General features: G+C 42.1%; 1 protein-coding gene across 2 annotated transcripts; it reads left to right on the forward strand.

The window, feature by feature from the left end:
* The first annotated feature begins 267 nt into the window (after positions 1-267).
* On the forward strand, positions 268-13,920 carry txnrd3 (thioredoxin reductase 3). 2 transcript variants are annotated; one of them, XM_070958728.1, is made up of 17 exons: positions 268-362; positions 490-654; positions 1,293-1,353; positions 2,460-2,569; positions 3,540-3,647; positions 3,901-3,973; positions 4,061-4,243; positions 4,324-4,466; positions 4,849-4,964; positions 5,603-5,828; positions 6,328-6,420; positions 7,752-7,828; positions 8,871-9,027; positions 9,940-10,047; positions 10,920-11,015; positions 11,102-11,236; positions 12,680-13,920. In XM_070958728.1, exons 2-17 carry the CDS (start codon positions 538-540, stop codon positions 12,740-12,742), a joined length of 1,866 nt encoding a protein of 621 aa, XP_070814829.1. In that variant the 5' UTR covers positions 268-362; positions 490-537; the 3' UTR covers positions 12,743-13,920. The 2 variants fall into 2 exon arrangements, with proteins under 2 accessions (XP_070814829.1, XP_070814830.1); XM_070958729.1 differs by having other exon boundaries at positions 4,061-4,180.
* The last annotated feature ends 8,532 nt before the right edge of the window (positions 13,921-22,452 follow it).

Consider the following 22,452-nt stretch of genomic DNA (forward strand, 5'->3'; position numbering starts at 1 on the left):
AGGCCCACGTATTTCCATTATCATCGCCCCGACTAGTATGAGGTCTATGTTTTTTTATGTAAATACGAGTCAAAGTAAATACCTTTGTTTAAATACGATTATTTCTGGGGAATAATAGTTTTTGTGCTTTTACGGCATGTAAATAGGCAACCCTTTGACGTTTTTTGTAGGAAGATACGTTTTGAAACACGGGATTGGCCGTGCGGGCGGAGTTCTCCCTGTTGTCAATGATGAGCAACCGATAATGCGGTGAAGAAGGTGACCGTAATCGAGTGCACCTAAAGCAGTGAGACAAGAAATGGTAAGCGACGTTTGGCGCGGTCGGGAGAGGAGCCGCTGACAGCAGAAGGAGAGGAACCGAGGTTAGAACCGCCGTTCATCTGCTTTCTGGTATTTTCTCTTGCAGGAAGTACCGAGGGACAGTCATACATTTACTAAGAGAGACTTGGTGCGGTTTCATTTGTTTTTTCCCCCTCATTCTCTATACAGCCGTCTATCGAAGCTTGCCCAGCCCAGGCAGACGGAAATACCTTCAAAATGCCTCCCATCGAAAATGACACCGGGAAGAAGGAACTCAAATCTCGAATACAGCAGCTTATTGACTCCAATCAAGTGATTGTTTTCAGCAAAAGTTACTGTCCGTATTGTGTCAAGGTAAGGTGTTTGTCGAAGCGGGGGGACTTTACTGATGCCGGCCGAAAACTTCCATCTTCCATCGCCAAGTACACGGGCTTGGTCTAATTGCTGGTCTGCCCTTGCAGTGTGAAGTCGGTCAGCGGCTGAATACTGTACAAGGTTTTACGTTAGCCAAATCACACAAAACATTTAACGGCGAGCCTTTCAGCAGAATTCACCTTAGTAGGTTGACACGTTATATCACGTTAAATCAGAAACGTTTTACCCGATTAATGTGCACGCACGTCCTTACAGGTGGTTACATCCATACGTAATAAAGTTACACGACGCTCTGTCGGCACGCGCGATGTTTACAAAGCAGCACTTGTTTCTGGAAAGTTATCGCTTTTATAATTTGGTTTCTTGTTACTCAAGTCTATCTATCGCCAGCATATGTTACGCACAGAGGAGCTTAGGTAACAACGTGGTTACAGGATTTTACTGAAACAACTAATGTAAACGTAACTAATGTAAATTATGAATATGGAGTATCTCTGCGAATTTTAAGTGACTTTTTGCTAACGGGAGGTTTTTCGGCTTAAATTGGTGTCTTGTGTATTAGGAGTATATGCACCCCCTAACTGAGGAAACCTTTGTCCAATCTGTGTCTTTTGTAGGTGAAAGACTTGTTCAAAGAGCTGAAAGTCGAGTGTAACGTGGTGGAGCTGGACCTCTTAGGTAAGATGGAGGTGATCAGTACAAAGCTACAGGTCATGTTGCTTTCTCAAGTTCAGTGGCAGGTTGGAGATACAGCTTTCTTGGAGAAGCAGGTCAGCACTTTCAAACTCAGAAACTGGGCTGTGCACCCAATGGTGTACTGTCCGTATGTTGTACAAGATTTCGTCTTTGGTACAGTTTTCTTGATTTTATAGAGCAAGTTGATGAATACTGTACATCAACAAACAGAAACGTCCTCGTATCTACTTACAACTTAATTATAGTGTGGTATAAACCACACACAATTTTCTGCAAACACATTTAAGATGATCGTCCTGCATGGCGTAGCGGGGATGTTGTTTTATCCCAGACTGTGCAGCAGGCTTCCTTTGCAGCAACACAAAACCTGCTGAGTCACTCACCGAAGATATCTTGGCCTTGTGCCATATCTCAGCAAACTCCAACCTCTGTGCTCCAGCTTTCTTTCTTTCAGAGTCTCAGCTGTATGTTGAAGGGAGTATGGAGGGATGTTTAGGATTAATCATCTTTAAGACGGTTATGGCTTGCTGCTAAGACAGAAAAGAGTATTTCCACTGTGCAGTGTATGATTTTGACCAACCTGTTGCATCACAGCTGGTGGCCAGAACTGATACAATATCACACTTCCTGTTATTACTACAGATAATAGTCTTGATTTACACCACAGCTGTGGAAAATTGATTGGCTGATGTCCACTAAAATCATATAACCAGACACCTCGAGCAAAGATCCACTTAATTAGTGGGACTATTAAACTGCAAGTAAACATAGCAGCAGCTTTGCATTATTAATAAACTCCTACTGGTTAAACTGACTTCATATGACCTTTTGAAAAGTAGCCGACTGTTTGAACACGACCTCTGTGCTTGTACTGTAAGTGTCTGTGGTATTAGCACAGAGACAGACTTTGAGATTTGCTGATACTGAAAATGATGAGTGATGTCTGAATATTTCATCTCATGCCATGCTTCCCTTTTATTTGCATATGTCATTTTCAGTTTGTCAGTAAGGTGTTACAATGGGCAAGCATTCAAAACAAATACATGTACATCATGTATTATACATAACACATTATCCCTTCTGTCCAGAGGATGGAAGTAACTACCAGGAGATGCTGCTCGAGATGAGTGGACAGAAAACTGTTCCTAATGTCTTCATCAACAAGATGCACATTGGAGGCTGTGACAAAACAATGCAGGTGAGGAACAAATTTGTGTCAAGAGACTGTTTTCAAGGGATTTTATTCTTTGGTGCTCAAGGTTTTGTGTTATACATCATTGTAAATGTTGCCAATCTCCTCATTACACGATTATTACTCAATCAAGTGGCTTGGTCAGAGGCCAGAGACTGTACAAAAGAGCCTGTTTGGTTCATGTCACATTTGAAGCTCAGCCCACTAGTGTTTAATTTGCTTAAAAATGACTTAATTATAATGCAGGGAACTCATCAAATCAAATCAATTAAAATCAATCAAATATCAGCAGTTCCCGCGTGCACTGTGGTCAATTGTAGTTTCACCTTTTCACAGAGTTGAAGTGTTGATGGGGACAGTACAGTAACTTTTTCATTTGAACTTATCCGTTGCAAGCTATTGGCTCTTTTCCATTACGAGAACTTCCCAATCCGTAGTCTAGAGCTTTCATAACCTGAATCTGTAGAACCCTTAAGGTCTGGGTTTTAGGTTTTGCTTAGTTTTCCATTGTGTTTTATAAACCAGAACACTGGGACAAATTCTGAGCAAAAATAGTGTGTATGAGCCGGCACCAGAGGCACTTCCACACCACTGACCAGCTCTCCAGCTACAAAGAGTAAAAAAATAGCTCACTACTGCAAGTGTTATTTTGAAAATGCCAACACTACTTGAAAGTTATTGGGAACTTTCCTGTGATGAAGCAAACTTCATTGTTTATCCAAACACTTGTCCTGTGTTCATAATTGTGCTGTTTGCTGTGTTGCAAATGAGCTGTGTCATTCCTTCCCCTGAAAGTGGCTGGAACTTGGATTTAGTACGACATCCTTAGAAGTGCTGAAACGTGGGTTCAGAGTTGGCTGAATACTGTGCAAACAAAAGCAGAAAGTGTGACTGTGGCCACACCTGAGACACTCACTACACAATCAACGTATAGAAGTGTTATATTGATGCATCGTTGTGTTAATGTTTCTGTCAGGCTCATAAAGACGGCAGCCTGCAGCAGCTATTAAGTGGAGAAAATGAAGCCTATGACTATGACCTGATCGTCATTGGAGGAGGATCTGGAGGTCTCGCCTGCTCAAAGGTGACAGAATCAAGTAACACATTCACAGCGTTACCTTTTGAAACTTAATTGCAGTGGATGCTGCTCTGTTGTGCAATTGTGTGGTTTGAACAGAATCAGAGTGAAACTAAAGTAAATGTCGAAATACTGTAATCAGTAACTGCAGTTATGTTTGAGCCATTAACCGTTTCCACTTGCTTACAGACTTCAGACACTTATTGGTAAAGTACAGATTTGTGTAATGTTGCAATGACGTTGGCTCTGTTGACAATAGGAAGCTGCTGTGTTGGGGAAGAAGGTCATGGTGCTGGACTATGTGGTGCCTACACCAAAGGGAACCTCCTGGGGTATGAATCCTCCACTTTCAGATACCTGTGATGCAGTATTTATTTGAATCTCATTCAGTCGTTAATGAGTTCTGCTGTGGTGATCAGGTCTCGGTGGAACATGTGTGAATGTGGGCTGCATTCCCAAGAAGCTGATGCACCAGACTGCCTTGCTGGGTACAGCCATGCAAGACGCACGCAAGTTCGGCTGGGAGTTTGAAGAGACAGGTGAGGGCTCCGGGCACAGACCCAGAAGGTCACGAAGGGGGGACATCGGACCAGCTTGCTGTGGTAAATCAGAGGCAAGCTTTGTCGCTAGTCACTTGCTTTCTTTTCACTGATTCCACTGATGGCCATCTGTCTACACACAGTGAAACACAACTGGGACACGATGAAGACGGCAGTGAACAACTACATTGGCTCACTGAACTGGGGCTACCGGGTGGCACTGAGAGACAAGAATGTCACATATGTCAATGCCTATGCAGAGTTCATTGAACCACACAAAATCAAGGTGAGTGTTTATGATGTCAAGGGACCTTCAGTGTACTTGTACAGATCTTGAATTGGGATTGCTTTGTTTGGATCCAGTTTTAGGAGACTTAACAGACTGTTTTCTGTATCTACTCGTCACTAATCTTGATAAGCTCTCTGCTCTCAAATGGTGTCTAGCCTGTTTAGGCAGCTGATCTTTTTGTTTTCTTTGTTTTGTCATTGTTGTTGTCAGCTTTTTTACTTATCAATAGATCTAGCCGCAACCAAAGCAAATGGGAGATGTTTAAAAACATGCTGCACATGACTGATGAATGATAAGAGTCAGTCAAAATGCATATTGTTAGCTGTGTGTTCCTTGTAGCGCCTGATACATCAAGTTTTTGGTTTTGTTTTTTTTACAGGCAACAAACAAACGTGGGAAAGAGACATTTTACACATCAGCTAAGTTTGTCTTAGCCACAGGCGAGAGGCCTCGCTACCTGGGCATTCCTGGAGACAAGGAGTACTGCATCACCAGGTGAGAGCACAGTGCCAGCTGCACGGTGGCTCGGACACCACGAGCCCCACCTAATGACATGCTGTGTTAGTGGAAGCCCCGTCCAGAGCTCATTTTTAGACCAGAAAATGGGTTCAGCAGGTGTCTAAAGAGGTGTCTCATGCCATAGTGTTTGATGTCTGAAAGCACAAACACACCCTTTAATGATCTGGCTGCTTGTATCCTCCGCAGGTGGCTGTGCCTCAGGACATGCACTAATCTCCCAGCTGTATAAATGTTGTGTAAGATTATCCTCAGGTGTCTTTGGTGATTACGATGCTGTTTTGGCAACCCACACATGGTTTCATACTGCTCAAAGCCTCAAACCAAAGGTTGTTGTGTGACACAAGGCAGAACCCCAGCCTGAGCACTTAATAGTACATACGTACTCACAGTGTACTGTATGTAGGCATGTTAGCTGTTTTCAGGATAGGCCATCTAGTCTGGAAAGGGGAATGCCGTTGTGGAATTATGTGGACGATGTTATTAATCTTAGCTTGCCATAATCGCCGAGAGGCAAATGGCCATTTGAGACGTCAGTAACTGGAGAGCACTCAGGCTTCATGTTTTACCCTTGCTCTCTTTGATCCCCTGTGTGTCTGTCTGTGTTTGTCCACCAGTGACGACCTCTTCTCGTTGTCTTACTGTCCGGGAAAGACCCTGGTGATCGGGGCGTCGTACGTGGCTCTGGAGTGCGGGGGTTTCCTAGCTGGCCTGGGTCTCGATGTCACCATCATGGTCCGGTCCATCCTGCTCAGGGGCTTCGACCAGGACATGGCCAACCGTGCTGGAGAGCACATGGAGGAGCACGGTGTAAAGTTCCTCCGCAAATATGTCCCTATAAAGGTGAGTGTTGACTCAAGTCCTGTGTGGTGCTCATTTCAATATGTTGAGCTGCAGTGGAGTGCAGTGGGTGTGGCCCTTCAAAATTACAGCATATGCGTTGTTTCAAATTTTTTAATTGGACAATTTAAAGAAATACAGCACCACCCTGCAGTCCACAGCCCCTGTCCAGCGTGTCTTTGGTCAGAGAGGCAACCTGGTCACCTCACAGAGAAACTCTATGGTTGATGACCAACACATTCAGTTTCTGAGATACAACCACAACATGCGCACTTTGGTCATGGAGTAAATATGCTCCCAGTGACTCTCTGTCTCACAGCCTTTTAACTGATGCAGAATTAAACCACATTGTGCTCAGGCAATATGTTGTCAGCAGGCTTTTTGATATGTGTGTCATTGCACGCTATCAGATTTGTTGTTGTACCTGGCATTATCAGATAGACATGTGACAGAAGCACAAAAATTTTCTTTTCTGTGACGTCCCTGCGTCTGTGTGTGTCAGGTGGAGGAGCTGGAGGCAGGCACTCCTGGCAGGCTGAAGGTGACAGCCAAGTCAACAGAAACTGATGAGATCATCGAGGGAGAGTACAACACGGTATGTACTGATCAGTTTGTTCTTCCTGTCATTCTCCTGTCTGTGATGCTGTGGGCCAGCTTTCTATGATGTTCAATATTAAATAAATAGAAAAAGACATGATGTAAATAATCATCGATATATTGGCCAACAAATTTTGAAATAACTGAAAAAATATTTGGGAATGTTTCAGATTTTTTAATAGCTGTGCTTTCATTATATAAGTTTTTATTTCATAATGGTCGATATCATAATGTCACTTTTTATTTCATGTCACTTTTCTTGATGATGCCGTTGTCACTGCCCTCTCACCTTTCAGCCAATCACATTTCCCCCCTGGCTCTCTTAAACCTGCAGTTCATTACTTTTGTCTGCCCCCTCTACAAACACTGTGGACATGCGATTATGACGCATGCCTACAGGTGAGCTCGCCCTCATCTCCCACACCTGCTGGAGCGAATTCTCCCAATCTTCCTCTTTCTTTGTTATCTGGAGCATCAGAAACTTTTCTTGTATGCTTCTTATGTTTTTCCACCATAGGCTCTCCATGTCGTCTACTCCATCGCTACGGTTGCTCCCCACTTTGCTGACAGACCAGTCATTGCTGGCCATTATAAAAAGTATCATAAAGGTTAATGTGGTCTCTTCCCTGCCGACCTAGTTAGCCAGTTTGGTTGACTCAGAACTACTTTGCCATTGTTGTTCTAGCTGACAGGAGCTAACTGGCTAAATTTGGTAGCATTTTGTCGAGCTTGCATGCTTCAGAGGCAGTATGATTGACTGAAAAGTGACACTATGATATCGAAAGTAGCATGACAAAAGTGTCTTTGGGAAAATGCTGATGTGAAAACAGACTTTTGAAGAAAGGGTCTTTTGAAATCGAAGCTTGTAATATGAAACACCAATTAACTTTTAGAAAACTATATTACTGTGAGGATAAGTGATGAAATAATGTTTAATAATAATGAGTTGATTTTTGTTGGTTCATGATTTGATTTTGATTTGGACTTTGATGTAATTTGATCTTTAAAAATAAAAGTTATAAAAGTTAAGCACCAGGTTTTGGTGCCAGTATCAAAAAGCAAGTGAGCTGCTATGTTCTAATGTTCAGCTGCCACATGGGGTTATTACCAAACAGTGTGAAAGGATTTAAGAGTGGAATTATCCTTTTTAATCAATTTAGAAATTGATATCTTCCCGTAGCTTTTTCTTTTCTCATGTTTCCACTCCTTGTTTTTTGTCCCCAGCCTACATTTAGCCATTCCTGTGTAAATAACACACCAGCAGCTTCCCTGTGGGAAATGACCTGCGGACTTCCTTTAAACGCAACCACCCATTTCTTTGTTTTTCAGGTGCTGATAGCGGTGGGCCGAGACGCATGCACAGACAAGATTGGCCTGGACAAGGCAGGGGTCAAAGTCAACCCCAAGTAAGTTTATAGTTTATTGTCTGATATTGTCTGTTTTTTTTTTCCCCACTCAGTAAGTTTTGTCCCACTAGATGGGGCGGCCTGTGCCTTTAAGACTCGCAGTACAGTCATGGTGATTCAGCAGTTCTTGCCACCCCATGGCTCTCTGCAGGGGTGGTGTGTGAGTGCGTTTGGGGATTTGGTAGAGGGAGAGGAGGGGTGTCTTGTTTGTCTCTGTACAGTGTATCGGACGCGTAAAGTCAGTTATCTCAGTGTAAGAACTTCTCACGCTGGTGTTGTCATGTTGTGTTATATGCTCTGATTTTGATTAGACTCAGTCGGGTTAATGTCAACCCCCAATGCATTTCTTGTTGTTCCTTTTTCCTGCCCATTTTTAATTTCAGATGTAAAGTTAGAAAACTAGAGTTAAAACAATCTTTTTAATTTGTATGTTTTGATTATTGATTATTTATTCCAATCATAAGCACCTAGAAAGTGTAGCCTTTTCTCTGAGGGCGTTGTCTTTCCACTATTTTGTGAATGACTGAATGGCTCAGCCTATGAGGCCGACAGAGATTAAGACTGCATGAGGCCAGCTTAAAAGAGCACTGGGTGAGTCATATGCCCCAGTCTTATGACCTAAGTAGTATTCAGCTAAAGTCGACACACAGTCAGAGGACCACTGGGTTCAGGGGCCGATAGCAGGGTTGATTGTTGTGCTTCTGTGCACTAGAATATAGCGTGACTTATAAAAATACTACTACAGTTGTGTTTGCCCATTCTGGCTGACGTGACTTCAGACCCAATTCATTTAATTAATTTGATTTCTGCCCTGTGATAGGAGGTGTACTGATAGAGGTGCTGTGTTGTGCCAAATATCATTTAATTGCCCAAAATAATTAGAATAAATTGGAATAGATAGTGAATAAAAATAATGAGAATCCAAATGTTTTTTTATTTAGTAGTGGAAAAGGATGTAATTTCACTCTCCCAACAAGGCATTAAAATTGAAATGAAGTTTGCGTTGTTCCTTCCTCACTGACCTCTCTGTGCCATCCTCCAGGAATGGAAAAGTTCCCGTGAACGATGAGGAGCAGACCAATGTGTCCCACATCTACGCCATTGGAGACATTCTGGAGGGCAAGTGGGAGCTGACACCTGTAGCCATCCAGGCTGGCAAGCTGCTGGCTAGACGCCTCTTCGGGGGCTCAAAATTAAAGGTACATTGGCATAAAAGACACTTAACACGCTGCACGGTGGCGCAGCAGGTTCAATTCCCGGGTCAGGCCTTTCTGTGTGAAGTTTGCATGTTCTTCCCGTGCATGCGTGGGTTCTCTCCGGGTGCTCCGGCTTCCTCCCACAGACCAAAAACATGCTCATTAGGTTAATTGGTGACTCTAAATTGCCCCTAGGTGTGAGTGTGAGGGTCCAGGGTGTACCCTGCCTCCCGCCCGTTGACAGCCGAGATAGGCTTTGGCCCCCCCGCGACCCCGAAAGGGATAAGCGGCATAGAAAATGGATGGATGGATGGACACTAAACGCTTTAGACCTGCAAATTCTCTGATTTGCTGTTAGCATGTTCCATTTTAAACATAATAACAATAAGAGGAAACTTGAAACTTAGAGCTGTGTACTCTGTACAACAAACCATCACAATGACACTTTGCATTAACAGCAAAACACACAATATGGTCATCCAGTGATAAAATGTGTGGAAATGAAAAAAAAAAAAAATGGTGCATCAAAGTAGATGGAGAGTTGATGTGTAAAATGGAATTGTTGCATCCTGAATATAAGTTTAAATAGTGAAGCACAGAGAAATTCCCGGTCCAACTTGTCACACAGTCGTTCTCCGTTTAAAAACAATTGGCTGCATTAGTGATGATGTAGGATTGTCACAGTAAAAGAGGTGAATATCTTACCATGGTTGTGGCTTTTATTTGTACTTAATTTAGATTGTAGAATTAGTTTTTTAGTTTGAAATGACTCTGTTTCTGGCGTGGAGTCTCAAATTCTGATGTGATGTTAAATTTATAGGCAGTAGTGTTCGGAAAAGTTGGAACTTTTGTGTGACCTGTGACAGCAGGCGGCTTCATATACCAAACGGGAATTAATATTCTGTGTTTGTGCAGTGTGACTACATCAACGTTCCCACCACTGTCTTCACCCCACTGGAGTACGGAGCCTGCGGTCTGTCGGAGGAGAGAGCCACTGAGCTCTATGGGCAGGACAACATCGAGGTAACACACACACACACGCGCGCACACACACACACACACACACACACACACACACACACACACAGGGACACAGTCATCTAAATAATTTATTGACCATCCGGTTCAGCTGACTGCGAACCTTGTGACTGGCTCGAGAGTTATACATTGTAATACCGTAATACACGAGTAGCCTAGAAAGATGGTTGCAGTATTTCTCTTTAATATAAAACTTCTCACTTCGCTGACTCAGCTGGTCGTGTTTGTAAACCTTTAAGCTGTCATGCAAGCTGGGGTGTGTTCAATGATCAAAAAGTATTCAAATTTGTAATTAAAAGTCCTGCATTGAAAATATTACCTAAGTAAAATTATATAAATAATCAAGAAAATGTACCCTTTGTTTTATTATTATTATCATTATTTTTACCCATGCATGTAAAAGCAAGATTTTACTGTTTATAGTTGGTTGCGGTGGAACAAATTTTAAACTGTTTTGTATGGGACTGCAACAAATGATTGTCTTCTTGTTGGATTTATCTGAGTTTGCCTTTGAACGGTTAAAGAATTTGTCCAATCAGATTAGTTTCTGTCTGCGGTTTCCGTCTAGTTGCTGCTTGCAGCTTGAATGTGCCTGTTACAGTTTAGCCATCGTCACTTCTACTTGTTTGTGCAGGCAAGGTCAGCGTGCCAATTTTACAGTAATCTGAGCTCGTCAGTATGTCCAGACAGACTTAAGCTGCAGATGTAGTTGAACAGCAAAACTTGTCTTTTTTTTGTGTGTGTGTGTTATTGGACGTTTCATTAGGAAATATTAAAAAACCTGCATAAGTACTTAGTAGTTATTATCAATATTATTCATTGCGTATGTAATGCGTATGTGTGGTCTCTATGTTCAGGTGTTCCACAGTCTGCTGTGGCCTCTGGAGTTCACTGTGCCCGGCAGAGACAACAACAAGTGCTACGCCAAGCTCATCTGCAATAAACTGGACAGCGTAAGATTAGTTCTATTTTTACAGTGTTTCATCAGCTCTGAACGTCCCATGCATGATGGTGTTGTGTTGTTACGGCCGCCCTCTAGGATCGAGTCATCGGGTTCCACTATCTGGGTCCAAATGCTGGAGAGGTGACGCAGGGCTTTGGTGCAGCAATGAAATGTGGTGCCACCAAGGAGCAGTTTGACAGCACCATCGGCATCCACCCAACCTGTGCTGAGGTAAGAAGTCAACTCTGTCATTACGTGCCAGATCTGATGTAGATTTCTGTCAAATTCTAGTGTACAGTAAAATGAGTCCAATTAAGTTGTGAGGCTTTGGCTGTGGCTGACTGGAAAATGTTTGCCTTCTGGGACATTTTACTATGAGAATTCCACAATTATTTATAAGGATATAAGGACAGAAGCATAAAATCAGTGCTTCTGAATGTGGCAGTACTAATTTCTTGTGCTAACTCATCAGGCTCTGAATGGTTTCTTTTTGCAAACCAAAATGACTGAGGACGTCCTCACTCCTCTGTATTTCCAGCAGGTCACTGCACTCTCTAAAACTCTCCTCATTACTTGCTCCACAATATTGTTAGAAAACCACAAATTACTTGTTTCTTTCCTTTTTTTGCCTGATCAACAGGTATCCCTGACTGTGCTGACATGCACATTAGTATCTTGGTTACTATGATTTTGGCATATCCTGGTTATGTGTTGCAAATGTAAGCATCTAACTGTCACGTTCACAGGGAGATAACTAGCCTGGTGTCTTATGCTCTGTATAAACATCATATCCTGAATATGATCCAGATCAGGCTTGAAACGTGGATACTAGTCTGCATGTAAACACTCACTGCTTGTTGCCATGGAAACAGGGCTCCTAGTTCATTTGTTTGCCTGAGGTTAGCATGGCTAACTTTTAGCCTTAAAATAGTAATCTAAGAGCAAGAGAGGTAATTCAAATTTTTCAGCATGTTGCATTAGTGTCCTGTTGCGTAACCAGGAAGAACGAGCAGGAAATTGCCAAATTCTGCACAGCAAAATAGATTTTGGCAGTAGCAGAATGCAGCTCGAACTCAAACAGAGAACTGTGTGTGTAGATTTTTCGCTTTAAATATTTAGCATGTTGTCCAAAACAAACCTTTGTTTTGGCGAACATAAAACCTAAAACATGGCAGCCACAGTCTCAACAGGCCTGAGTTTCTTTTTGTCATGTTGAAGAAGGGTGTGTTACTCATGTTTGTTTTTTTGCTGATCTTAAGATGAATCATCATGGATATCTTCTCTCTGTGCTTTGCATTAATTAGCTTAATTAAAGATCTCAGCATTATACATTCATTATGTTAATGTAGTGGTAGATAATTGCAGCACGTTAAGCTGCTCAATTGCCTCTTGTTTGATGTTCACATGAATTTCCATTTTTGAGCAAAGTGTGGTCGCATATCATCTTTTCATATTAATGCAGGACACTTAATTTAACCAGGTTATGCCCTAGGCCAAGTTTGAGATTCCTTTATTGAACCATAAACACCAAACAGCATTTTTCACCTAGAAACTACCTCATTTCAACCAGTGAGTTGTGTATTTTTGAATTGTGAAATTCCTGTCAGCCTTAAAAACTCCTAAAACCTGTAAAAGCTGCACTGCCTGATGTGCGTTCTCCCCTTTATCCTTCAGATCTTTACCACTTTGGGCGTGACCAAGAGCTCCGGTGGAAACATCACTCAGGCCGGCTGCTGAGGTTAAACCCTGCTCGTTTAGCGGGCTGCTCTCATGTTAGACTGTCCTACCATCCCCTGTCATCTCAGTTCCCAGTCAGTCTTTAAGCTCAGCCTCACCTCCACCCGCTCATTCTTCAGGGCAGTCGTTTCTCAGGACAAAGCTAACACCATGGCCGGCGTCTGAACATGGCCGGCGAAGACCCTTGTTGAGGCTGGCTGGGAGCTGAGAGGTGACTGACTGAAGCCAGAGCAGAGGATGTGAGTCCGGCTCTGGCTGAGGTGGTTTGATATGAGCGCAGCCTGCTGAACAGCGGGGTTACTCTGCTGATATTTTTTTCCGGGCTCCACCTGTGTGTCCTTCTCAGAGGAGCACCAACACACGCACGCTGCCGTTGAGTACGCGTGTGTGTTTGGGCTGTTTGTGACGTCCTGGCCCGTAACCTGAAATACTGAGGTGGGCTAGGATCGATGTCCCTCTGCAGAAGTACCCGGTGGTGGTCCTAATTTTTCGTCCAGCCCCCAACTTCAAACACTTCTTATTCTCCCCAAGTGTACAGACGACATACAGACTGAAATTGATGGATTTAAGTAGGCACACAGTCAGGGTTTGATTGGCCGCATGGCTCTGAACTCTGATCCAGCTTGTGATGGAAACATTATTTAATCTGGTGTGTGTGTGCGTGTGTGTGTGGATTAAATGCCATCATGTCTCCTCTGTTGAGCCTTCCTCATCCACACATTTCTCGTACCAGGTCTTTACGGTGAAACAGGTGTATACATGTTACTGTCAATATTTGTCTTTGCTGTGTAGAGGCATCAGAGTTTTCTGCCTTAAAGAGAACTCTCTACCAAAGCGTTCATCCAAACAAGTCTGCAGAGATATGGAGCCGACAGACGCATGCCTTTCAAACCCTGATGTGCTGCAACACTATAGGATAGAGTTGAATGGAAAATACAGCCAGAATTGTACTGGATGTTGTCTTTTATTAAAGAACATCCCAAGCTTTTATTCAGTTAATTTAATGCTTGTTTGTTGGATCTTGCTGTTTGCCTCTGCATTATGTGTATGTAAAATGTATCATTCTTCTGGCTGCTGTCAGTGAGTGGCATTGGTCATCTGTATAAAGGACTCTGTTGGTGTCAAACCACTGTAGATTACTTCTCTCTCAAGATTTAATAAAGGATGAGTTCACCATCGGTTTTGTCAGATTTTTTCACTTTCAGATTGACCTGAAGCCATAAACTCTGACTTTCCTTTCATACATTTTCTGCTGAGTCATTGTTCTTAGAAACCGACTCACCACTTTCCTCAATAAAAACTGATACAATCAGTGAAATGTGTCCTGTTCTGCAAGTGCAACAGTACAAAAGGTGGATCCATGGATTTAAACGAGCCATACGTATTCCATTTAGCTATAGAGGTTATCTCGTTTTTATAATGGAACCTGTGTTGCTCTGTGGGTTTTATTGCACCACCTGCGCGGCTAAAATTTTCTGATTTACAACAACAAAGATTTCTGTAACTGTGGGTTTTGAGACATTTAATTTGGGACTATTTGTATAAACTGGTTATATGGTAAGTTTTTAATATATTTTTACATTACAAATATTTAAATTTACATTCCCCCCCCCCCCCCCCCCCCCCCCCCCGTTGTCTGTATTGTCCGGTATGTAGCCTAATATTGAAGTGTTTGATAATAAGACTAATGCTTTGTGGAAAATATATCAATAAACCAATATGTTGTGAAATGATTTAAGAAATTATTTAAATTTACTGACACAAAGCTTCAAAATGCCCTCTTTTAATTTCCTTTAGGCATTTTCCCTGTTATTTCAAAATGTTTTATTTCATAGCATTACTTTCTGTGACAGTGAAGGCATCACTAGTCACTGGCTCTCACCTTTCAGCCCATCACATGCTCCTGCCTCCAGTGGCAGGCTCAGCAACTGCTACCTAGCTCCTTTTAGCTAAAGCAACAGCAATATTAAAATGATTGTGGATTCACTCTCTACACACCACTCCTGACCTCTCCTAGTGTCTAAAGGCTGTTTCCATGCTAGAAAACACCACTTAGCTGGCCGAACCTCCATCATTACTGCTGATCAAAGTGAAGAGCCAGTGTTTTTGGCAGCAGCTATCTGGGTGATTGAGGTATTTTGGCAGCATTGTTACGATGATTAAAGATGTTTCTTAGAGAAAGAAGAACCAAAGGACAGTCTGAGTGCTTGCTCCTGTCCAGCTGGCTGTGAGCCTGTTTGACAGCTCGACATCACTAATGTACTGAAAAGAGGTCATAAGAATGAAGGAATGCCATAGTTTAAAGAAATGAACTGTCGCTATGATGAATCCACTAAATAGTTGGTTCATTGGATTTTTGACATTGTTTACCCCATAACGTTTTATTTATTTCATATTAAACACTTTAGGCCGTACGCTACTGATGTCTGTGTGCAAAGTAAGAAGTAACAAAGAGACAAGGCGTTTGGACATTCGTTCACAGGTACAGTGGATCAAAATCATCCCGTCGCCTATTCATGTCCTGTACATCAGAGTGCTGTTGGGAAATAATAGCATCATTTCCTCTGGGTGTCTTTGTTTCCGTCGGACTATTCAGCCTCCACAAGTGGCGGTTTTGATCAATAGCGTCTGGACTGGTGTGAAGCCTTTGTTGGATTCAACAGCTCGCATCTGAAAACACTGTCACCTGCACAGGCTGCCATGACAACTCAGGCTTTGATGGGGGGTTTTTTTTAGCGGAAACCCATTTTCTATCAGTGATATAAGCTAATTGATTCACTGGTGTTTGTTATTCGATGAGCACACAAAGCAGAGGCCTGTTTAAACATTTGTGAGGCTGCGCTGAGGGGTTCAAAGCTGAGAGGCGCCCGAGCTCCGGCCACTTATGTAACGCTTGTTCAACTCACTTTATGTAAAGTTTCATTACATCCTCACACAACCAAAGGAATTAGGAAGAAGTAACTCATTTTGCCAACTGATCATGACAACGCTGGTTTTTAAAGACAGATATCAACCACTGAATTTATTGCACGTCTCTACAACCACTCGGTTTAACAGCAACTTATGCGTCCATGTGACCTACACTTACAATGAATTTACAGCCACAGTTCATTTGGCTCCCTTTCGTAAAGCAAAATCAGTTGTGCAGAACAGTTTTTTTCCACTCTGGTGTAATCAAAAAGAGCAAATGCTATGGGGTCTCACTGTCCCCTCATGGCCTCAGTAGTGCATCATCAGTGTATCTGGGCTTCTTTTGTGTTCTTTTTATTCCCAGGTTTCAGTGTCAAACTAATGAACACAAATACTGTGTCTGGTTGTTTTGTGCCTCTTGCGGTGACAATGTTCTTCAAAGTTATTTGCCTTGTAGCCCAGTTAGTACTCTTTGACTCTATTTCTTAGACTATAGGAAGATTCAGATTCATTGTCTCAGAGGGAGATTTGTTTTCACAGCCAGCACGACACAGAAACATACAGATGTAGTCCTTTTTACGCTTGTCTCTGTTATTTGCTATTGTGAGGACAAGCATGTGATGGCGCTGTTGTTCATATCGAGACTGTGTGTGTGTGTGTGTGTGTGTGTGTGTGTGTGTGTGTGTGTGTGTGTGTGTGTGTGTGTGTGTGTGTGTGTGTGTGTGAGAGAGAGAGAGAGAGAGAGAGAGAGAGAGACCTGGGTGCAGGGTTAGGTAAGGTTAGGTTGGGTACAGGGTTAGGAATAGGTAAATAGTGGTTATGGTTAGGGTCAGGGTAAGGCTCCAGGAAATGAATGTAAGTCTGTGTAATGTCCCCACAAGTGATAAAAACACAACATCTGTGCGTGTGTTTCAGGTAAGTTTGTTTTTTGTCTGAGATGAGTAACATTGCAAAGAAGCAGCAGGAATCGTGCAGTGGGATGGATTGAATATCTCGCAACAATCAACCTGCTACTGTTGCAAAAACTACATTTTTTACTCAACCACCCTCCAATAAGGAAGTGACATTTGCAACAGCTCATGTTGGCACTGAAGCACACAGTGGACTCCATTCTGGCCTCGGGGCAGATATTATCTGTCTGTAGAAAGAGCTTTGTAATGCTGTTTTAAATTGACACTAATGTAAGCCTCATTTGAGCGAGCAGGCAGCTCCCTTTGGCTCCTGCTGCAGATGTAGTTCGGGATAAAGTGTCCTGGAAAAGCTTGTAGTTGCCAGAAGGAAACTCAACCCTTTGCTCACTCTGCGACGCCGTGTGATCACTCAGGAGTCAAAAGCCATCCCTGTCTCACAATGACTTGCTATTTTCACAACACACTCCTTATCATCAGTTGCCAGCAGGAGCAATTGTAATGAAATCCCACATCCATTACAACTGTGGATACATAAATCATTGTTGTTGTGTTTGATTGAAATGATTAACCCAGTGAAATGAAATTAGTTCAAGTTGGGCTGACAGTTTCTGCTCTACTAGTTTAACAGCTGTGTAATGTTATTGACTGATAAGATATGAACTTATCTGAAAAGGAGTCATGCAGCCAGTCGTGGTTTTACCTGGAAACATTTCTGTGTTAATTTCCTGTAAGAATCAGATAAGTCTACAGAGCTGGAGGCTCTCTGCCTTTCACACAATTACAGGGCAAAAATAAATAAATCTAAATCACAGACAGCTTTGTAAAGACAGATGGTCCACGGTTCAATTCTGGATCCATTAAGCATTTAAGCAATCACAATTAAAAAAAAATTAAATATTGAGTTCCATCATGTCAAAGGTGGATGACATAGCTGGGTCATTCATTTTGATCAACACTTTAGTATCATTTAACACAGGAACAAAGGGTATGAGCTCCAGGAGTTACAAACTGTGGCGTGTTACTTCACTGGAAACAAGATCTGTGTGATCCACTTTGAATCTGACCCTTAGAAAACAATCCCTGAACAAGTACACGCCTCCTCTCCTTGTGGTCGACATGGGCTCCTGCAATTTAAGATGATGCATTGTGTTCATTTAACAAAAGGCAGATTAGACAAACTAAGTCTGATTTCAGGTTCACTTGTGACTGATGTAGATGATCTACAGCTGCTTTGATTGACACACTGTGGCCGTGCAGTCATTGGCCTGTAGGGGGCAGCCCAGTCTCACAAATGTCTGCATCTTCTTGTGACCTTGCAAGCCTTTAGAGGGCGCCTTTCTCTGGGCTGAACACCATATTTATATGTACTACATATATTATACTGCTATATACATTACAGCATGTTAGACTTTACACCATAATTTGCCCAAGTCCATTATGACCTCAAACAGTGAGACACCTAACAATGGAGACAGTAGAAATGCTTTCTGCTGTCATGAACTTATTTACATCACAATGACTTTAAATGAGTAAAGTACATATTATTCTATTCTTTCACACACATTGCACACGAACAAGACATCATCAATTATTTTAGAGTCTCTTTTCTTTTGCATTGCTACACTCTGCTCCTTTTGTACATGATGTTCCCCATTAACTAGTGTGTGCCTCCTCCTCCTCCTGTGCCTCCTCCTCCTCCTCTGCTGCAGAAAATGTGTAATGAATCTTCAGGGTAGGCTTAACAGAGGGAGAGGATGACTTTCAGCATGTACTGTGGGGTGTCTCTCCACCTGTGAGCTGAGCCGTGGACTCGTCAGACACTGACAGAGGGAACACACCTCGACTCTCTCTGCATTATGTCACTGGATTCTCAACTCACACACACACCAGCACACTGATGGACAGACAGTACTCCTGTGTTCTTATATTCTCAGTGCTGCTCTGTTATTTACTGCTACTTACTTTTACTTTATCTACAGTGAGTGTTTATTGATCAGGGACTGTGCATATTAAAGGAGAACTGCATCCATTTTTCACATCAAAGTCTGTGGTCCTGTGGTTCTGCTGTATGTGAAAAAAAACTTGTGTAACGCCCTTTGTGGCTCCACAGGGACCTGAGCACAGTCTGATAAATGCATTCAAGTGATGTCAGCGTTGGTTGGGTGTGAAGACTACAAGTCTGACAGAGAAAAAAATCTGGATGTGTGGATTTCGAAAGAAGTGAGCTGAGCAGATCTGCAGCACACTGACATGTAGAATCCTAACTTTAGAACAGTAGATAAGACGACGCGGTAAAGCAAATGACACATGCGTACAGGCATAGATAAAAGGAGGCTGAAAGAGTTCACAGTCCTGCTATTGGGTCTGGAAGGCTGTACTTTGGAGCAGTTTGTTGAGCTAAATGCTAACGTCAGCATGCTGACAAATCTAACAGGCTGATGTCGACCACATTCACCACCAGTAAAGCATGTTAGCATGCTAGCATTTGCTAATTAGCACATAACATACAGTACAGTTTAAAATGATGGGAACATCATTACTTCTGCAGAGGTGTATAAACACAATGCACAATAGAAGAACCCAGGTGGGACAAAATGTCAACTTTCCACTTCCAACTCTGGGTTGAAGATGTTGGGAATTTTTGAGTGCTGTGATATCTCCTATTTGGCGGAAAAAATCGCAGAGCGTCAACACAGTGAGTGTCAAAGTAGCTTCAAAACTACCAGCACCACCAGTTCAAGGTAAATAAAACCCCTGTATTTCAGTCTGAAGGACCAGCTGACTGACACTGTCATCCAGAGAGCCACGTGTGGCTAAAATACACAGAGCAGGAACACAAAGCAGCCAATACTAATATCTTAATAAACTATAATGCAGTAGTCAAACAAATTTGAGGGAGAATTATTGTATTCAGAAATCATTCTGCTGCTTCCTGAGTCCAGTTACTACTGATGAAGCTGAATGAACTCGGGTACTACTTTTGTTTCCCAAATACAAGCAACATTTCATGACTTGGTCAAATGGAGGATTATGTTGAGTGTCATAAAATTTTACGCCCTCATTAACTGTCAGGAGAATATGAGCTGAGCTCCACGCTCTGTTCCCCTGATAAGCAGTTAGGACTGTGTTGTGTTTCTCATTAACAGTAGCTTTGGAGATATGGATGGATTATTAGATAATGGCAGCTGGGCACAGACATGTAAAAGCATCGTTCTGCACTCATTTTGCATCTCTTTTTGCTTTTCTTTGTGGTCATTATGTTCCCCTTTGTAGTCATTTTATATCCCATGTCCCTGGTTGTTCTGCATCTCATCATTTTGCACCTCCTTATGGTCACTTTGCATCTTTTTGTTGCCATTTTGCAGCGCTTTGTGGTTGTTTTACATCTCTGGATCATTTTTCATCTCTTTGTAGTCACTTTTCATCTTTTTACGGTTCCTTTGCATCTTTTTGCAGTTGTTTTGCATATCTGTGGTGGTTGTTTTGCCTCTCTTGGTGGTCATTTTGAGGCCAATTGTTGTTGTTTTGTGTCTCTTTGCCTGTTTTGCATCTTTTTTTGGCTGTTTTGCGTTTCTTTTTAGTTGTTTTGCATCTCTTTGTGGTTGTTTTGCTTTTCTTTTTAGTTGTTTCACATCTCTGTGTGTTTTTTTGTGTGTTTTTTTAATCTATTTATGATCAATTTGCATTTCTTTGTAGTCATTTTGCCTCTCTTTGAGTAACATTTTGCAGGTAATACCAGGGGGCCTCCTGACCCCTGTGAGCCCATTTGTAATTCATCCATGCTTAGAGGGAGAGAAAGTCGGTTCCCCTCATTTATGACTTTCCTCTAAGCCTACAGCCAGCGCCTCTGTAACCTTTGACCATGTATTGATTCTGCTCGACACCTCTTGTCTGATTGGTCCGCTGCTGAGGGGATGTGTGCTGACGCCTGACCAGCCGTAACCCACATTCATCATTCCATTCTCGGACAGTAAACACTGACAGGCTTCACACTGTCGTACCGTCAGGTCTGGGGTTTGATCAGTCGTGTGGTTCCTAACCCATCCTGACTTCTCCCGGGGATTTGATCCATGATGTCTGGAAAGATGGACATGAGGAATGTGGTAAAGATCAGAGGTCAAAAGCAGCTCTGCACGACGTCCTCCCTGTTCTAATAAGCTAAGCTCGAGTTCCTGCCCTGCAGTGGATGGAGCTACAAGGTGCCGTAAGCCTGAAGGTTCAGAATGGGAGCAGTCGTATCACACGTCAGATTAAAGTCACACTTGCTGCAGTCATGTGCTCTCTCCTGTGGAGGTTAAGCTGCCAAAGATGCCTCCATCAGACAGGTTGCTTGTCAAACACATGGCTGCATTTTATGAGTTACTTTTTTCATCTTAGACTCATATTTACTGTTGCTCGACTATGTTGCAAGAGTCAAAGCTCACAAGTGTATCAAGAGATTAAGGTTTGGATGACATTTGTTCCATTTGACTTACCCCATGAAATGATCCTCTTTCTTTACTCTGGCAAGAGTGAACGACCAGGATTTGCTGTGTTTTCCTGGACTGACAGTTCAGGTCAGTGTGGCTAATGATGGGTTATAGTGACCTGACCACTGTCTGACCTTTTGTTTTTGGTTGTGTTGAGTGAACCACTGTCATACTTTTATTGGATAATCCAGCCTATAATTAAACTCAGGAGGACGAAATATAAATGATTAGATATACAAAAATAATAATAAAGCAATTAATCTGAGACATTGATTTAATGGTGAGTGATGAAGTGATGTTAAGAAGATGAGTGGAGAAATCAACAACAGATGACTCATAACAGAACAATCCATCAGTTTGTCATATGTTGGACTAAAGTGCATGTCTGCAACACTAAAGCTGTATAAAGACAGCCAGAGTCAAACAGAATGACGGCGGAAATGTGCTCATTTTGGCTTCAAAATAAAAGCAGGAAAATGCACAAGTTCACAACCACACTACCTGTGCCAATGTACACAACTGTCCAATGCTTGATTTAATTCATAAAATAAAATACCCACAAACAGAGGACGGGAGTCACGCCCCCACAGAGGTCTATGGCCATGACTGTGTTAATCTGCTGGAGATGTAGATCTCAGTGATACCGTCCCAACGATCATCAGATTTTAAGTTTATCTATTTCAGTCCATGAATACTATAATCACACAAACAATTTGGGACAAAAGAGAGAAAAAAATTCCATCCAGCCTGTAGTAAAATGATATAATGACATAAAGCTTTTCAATCTGCAGCTTACTGGGCCTTTTAACATTACGTAAAAAATTTGTTCATCAAATTAGTTTCAAACATTCGTACTTTTTACTACACATCTTCAGCTCATCTTTAACTTTAATACAATTTCATTTACATGAATCTGCTTGTTTGTTTAACACGTTGGCCTATATTCCTCTGGAGTTTGGTTTCTCTCATTTTAAACAGCTTTTGAGTCATTTTAGTTACGTATTTTCTACTTACTAATCTGTACTGTTTTAAGGCCAGTAAACAATAAACAGAGGGTTCATTGGTTCCTCACAGCTAGTTCTGGTAAATTTGTTATGACTCTTATGAATCCCACCACTACACCTCTTTCATCATGTGTAGTCTGCCTTCTCAAAGCAAATGAAGCAGATACAGAGATATTCACTGAGTGAGCACAATACAGTGGAATATACTGAAAATATGAAAACACAGGAAGTGATGCAGAACATCTTTAAATGGCCACGTTTGTATTAATAGTGTCATTTAGTGGCACATCCTCACAAACATATCTAATTCACTTGTCTTAGGCTAACACTGTTCTGCTGGGGAGGAATTTTACTTTGAAAGGTCGAAGCGGAAACGGTGTAGTAACAAGCTGCTGTCTCGAGCTCCTCTCTGATTC

This window comes from Chaetodon trifascialis, chromosome 3 (assembly GCF_039877785.1).
Source record: "Chaetodon trifascialis isolate fChaTrf1 chromosome 3, fChaTrf1.hap1, whole genome shotgun sequence".
Lineage (NCBI taxonomy): Eukaryota > Metazoa > Chordata > Actinopteri > Chaetodontiformes > Chaetodontidae > Chaetodon > Chaetodon trifascialis.

What these genes read in the sequence shown, in the direction of transcription:
- txnrd3 (XM_070958728.1), top strand. Translation starts at nt 538, where the DNA reads ATGCCTCCCATCGAAAATGACACCGGGAAGAAGGAACTCAAATCTCGA. An exon ending in AAGGAGTACTGCATCACCAG is followed by an intron (nt 4,965 to 5,602) that starts GTGAGAGCACAG and finishes TTTGTCCACCAG; the next exon opens with TGACGACCTCTTCTCGTTGT. An exon ending in TCCACCCAACCTGTGCTGAG is followed by an intron (nt 11,237 to 12,679) that starts GTAAGAAGTCAA and finishes TTTATCCTTCAG; the next exon opens with ATCTTTACCACTTTGGGCGT.